Below are 3,334 nucleotides of genomic sequence, written 5' to 3' on the forward strand. Positions count from 1 at the left end.
AGAGAGAGAGAATTTATTCCAAGTAGACTCACCGGACTTTCTTTGTGCTGTTAATTAATGTTGTGGCATTTATAATATGCTTTGTATGTTTGGTGGTCAAAATACAAAGGGGAAGTGGAGAAGGGAAAGGGAAATTGCTTCTTGGGATAAAGTTTCAGCATTGGGGTTTTGAGGCCTCTGACATTTACTGAGGAAGAACTGGTTCAGAGCACAAAAGACACACTACTTTCTTCTGTTAAATAACCGGATTACTTCATGTCCTGACCTGACTGCAGAAATCAAGGGACTTTTTTTTTAACTGTGTGCTTTTTGGCAGATGTTGCTATGAGGAAAGACGTCAGAAATGACTGATGTGGAGCCTGTGGTCACAGATTTTGCAGCATCGGGGAGAGCAGGCCGCCGAAATGCCTTACCAGATATCCTGGGTTCTTCTGCCGCTGGAGCTGGCACATCAGAACTGCCACTTAAATTAGCTGAACTATCCGTGTCAGGAGGTAATGCCTACCCATTCTTGAGAACCAGGAGTTACCCTTCTTGATTATTAAGATCTTACTACTTCTTAGTGACTGTGACAACTCGGTATGAAGTCTGCGGGCCATTTTATAATTACGTGCAATGGCTTCCTAATCCATATTTATTTATTGTTATTTATTAACAAGTTTTTACCCCGCCTTTCTGTCCCTTGGAACAACCAAGGTGGCTAATGAATTGAAACGTGCACATTAAAATATCCTAAAAGCTATTAAAACTAACAAACCAATACATCATTAAAACAAGTTAAAACCAAAGCTTAAAGTAAGTATAAAAGATAAAAACAACAGCTGAAACACTGGAGTGGAAGAAGGGATCGTATATCTATAGCCAGCGAAAAAGTATTGCATAATTGACAGTGCCATCCTAAGCAAACTTCAATGGATTTAGAAGGGTGTGACTCTGTTTAGGATTGCACTGTTGCACATTTAATTATTTACTTGAGGTGCATTTCCCCTCCACAAGTGGACTCAAAGCAGCTAACACAAGTTTAAAATCATAGCAATTATTTAAAAATAATAATAATTGGAAACTAGAACACAAACATTTTACAGTCATACAATCTGTCAGGATACCCCCATGAAACTAAAATATCAGTTAAAAAGCCCTCTTGAAAAGTTTATCATTGCATAATTTCCTGAAGGATAACAAAGTAGGTGCCTTTCTCACTACCATAGAGGATGTATCCACACCAACCTATATGAGGGCACAGTAAGCAGGCTTTGGCTACTGGAACAAAACTCCTGCAATGGAACCTTCTTGAGAGAGGTGGTCCTGCAGCAAAATTAAGATTACCTGAGGCTTATTATGTGTCTTCCCAGATTATCTGAATTCAGCAGTTACATACCCATATAACAACAAAATACGGTTGATCTGAATGTTGTGACCCAGCTATTCCATGCGCGTCTAATATGTTCTTTCTCATGTGCACATCTCTTCAGATGAAGAAGCTGAAGGTGGAGAAACCTCATTCTCTGACACTGCAATGGAAAATCAAGAAGCAGAAGGAAAAGGCATGGATTCCTAATGTCCAAGGATGGCTTGGCTTGTGATGATCACCAACTGGTTTCGCTCCCAATCTGTGCTAGACTCTGACACAATATTGGTGAGGAGAGGCTTCTTAAGGGGTTTGTGATGTTACCCAGCCCATCAGATAGCAATGTATCTGTGTACAAATCACAGCCAATGACAATCTGCAGAATACCTGTTAAGGTTTTACAATTGTTTTCTGTCCTGTAATGAAATCAGCTCAGCCTTATTCTTTTGGACAGTGTAAATAAATAAGTACAACCAACAAAAACACCTACTTGGACCTACTTGGATCAGAAGATAACGAAAAATGGATTTAAAAACTTTCTTAAACCTGATCCAGAGCCAGTATCCAAAATGCACGTACGGTTCATCATGGTGCAGTTGAGCAGCCTATTCACTGATTTTTTAAAAACAACAACTATAAATCATGGGAGAAATGAATTCTATTCTTAAAGAGGCACCCTAGAAAGAAGTAAATATTTTTAACAGGGCAGAAGGTTATGGAATGGTAAGACATTGTCTTGGTCTTGTTCACCACTTGTTTGTAGAGTTTCATAGGAACTCGCCTGCTTCAGTGGTACAGTGACCAGGAGCATGCCAAACCAACAGAGCCTCCAGCACTTCAGAATATGATGCAGTGTGCCGGATCATAGCAGTCCACGCTGCTGCAGTTGGGCACTTTACTCTGGAAACTTCTACTGACACAACAGGCTCTTCCACCTGTGCAGGAGACTCTTGCATTAGCAGGCCATTCTTTGCACCAGCAGAAAAGACGGTTAGGATCCAGCCCAACGTTTGAGGATATTGGAAGGATGTCATAGGCAGAATCTTGTGGGTTTCCATGGCTCCCATGTAACCACATTCCACACATAAATCACAGTGGCGACAGATGAAGAAAAAGAAGATACGTTTTTTATACCCCGCTTTTATCTACTGAAATCACCTTTCCTCCCCCCCCACCACCACAACAGGCACCTTGTGATATATGTGAGGCTGAGAGAGTTCTGAGAGAACTGTGACTAGCCCAAGGTCACCCAGCAGGCTCCATGGAGAGGAGTGGGGAATCTAATCTGGTTGTCCAGATTAGAGTCTGCTGCTCATGAGGAGGAGTGGGGAATCAAACCCGGTTCTTCAGATTAGAGTCTGCTGCTCATAACCACTACACCATGCTGGCTCTTGCTGCACAGGCTGGTGGACATCTCTTCCTAGCAAGAGACCTTCACAGACTGTGAGCTGTTAAAATGGGATATCCTGAAACAGAAGAAAGACTTCTGGATTCTCCATAGCACCTGCACATTTATCATGCTATTGGCTGGAAAGGCCCTTCTTACTGGTTATTATTTTTTTTTTAAATAACCTTTTCCTTATCCTTTCCCCTTCCCAGACATCAAAGGTTATTTCCACAGTATCTGGAGCACACTGTATTTGTGCCGGGCTGTTTGCTCTTTAGAGGAAATGGAATGCCATCGGTCTGCAACCTCATGAAGACCTTCTGAGGCTTGAGCTGTCGCTAGAGGTGCACACGTTTACAAAGACAAAGGAAAAATGCCCTTTCCCCATTCTTTCAAAATATCAGGATGCACTGAGATCACTTAGGAGTTTGAAATCCCTTTGACTGGACTCCCCCTTTTTCATATTTTACTTCTTTTGAGCCAAACTGTATGTTATACAGGATAGCCATGATTAATCTCTCTCTTTTTTTTTTCTTTTTTTTTTTACTCACATGGAACAAGGTGGAGGGAATGGAGATGCAGCAGAAGAAGCCAGTATT

General features: G+C 41.4%; 1 protein-coding gene across 1 annotated transcript; it reads left to right on the forward strand.

The window, feature by feature from the left end:
• The first annotated feature begins 321 nt into the window (after nt 1–321).
• On the forward strand, nt 322–1,632 carry PKIB (cAMP-dependent protein kinase inhibitor beta). The gene is made up of 2 exons (XM_056856447.1): nt 322–494; nt 1,473–1,632. Exons 1-2 carry the CDS (start codon nt 344–346, stop codon nt 1,556–1,558), a joined length of 237 nt encoding a protein of 78 aa, XP_056712425.1. The 5' UTR covers nt 322–343; the 3' UTR covers nt 1,559–1,632.
• The last annotated feature ends 1,702 nt before the right edge of the window (nt 1,633–3,334 follow it).

This window comes from Euleptes europaea, chromosome 10 (assembly GCF_029931775.1).
Source record: "Euleptes europaea isolate rEulEur1 chromosome 10, rEulEur1.hap1, whole genome shotgun sequence".
Classification (NCBI taxonomy): Eukaryota; Metazoa; Chordata; class Lepidosauria; order Squamata; family Sphaerodactylidae; genus Euleptes; species Euleptes europaea.

Excerpts from the sequence above, each read along its gene's own strand:
- PKIB (XM_056856447.1), top strand. The coding sequence starts at position 344 with ATGACTGATGTGGAGCCTGTGGTCACAGATTTTGCAGCATCGGGGAGA. Across the intron at positions 495-1,472 it reads TGAACTATCCGTGTCAGGAG|ATGAAGAAGCTGAAGGTGGA; the intron begins GTAATGCCTACC and ends ACATCTCTTCAG.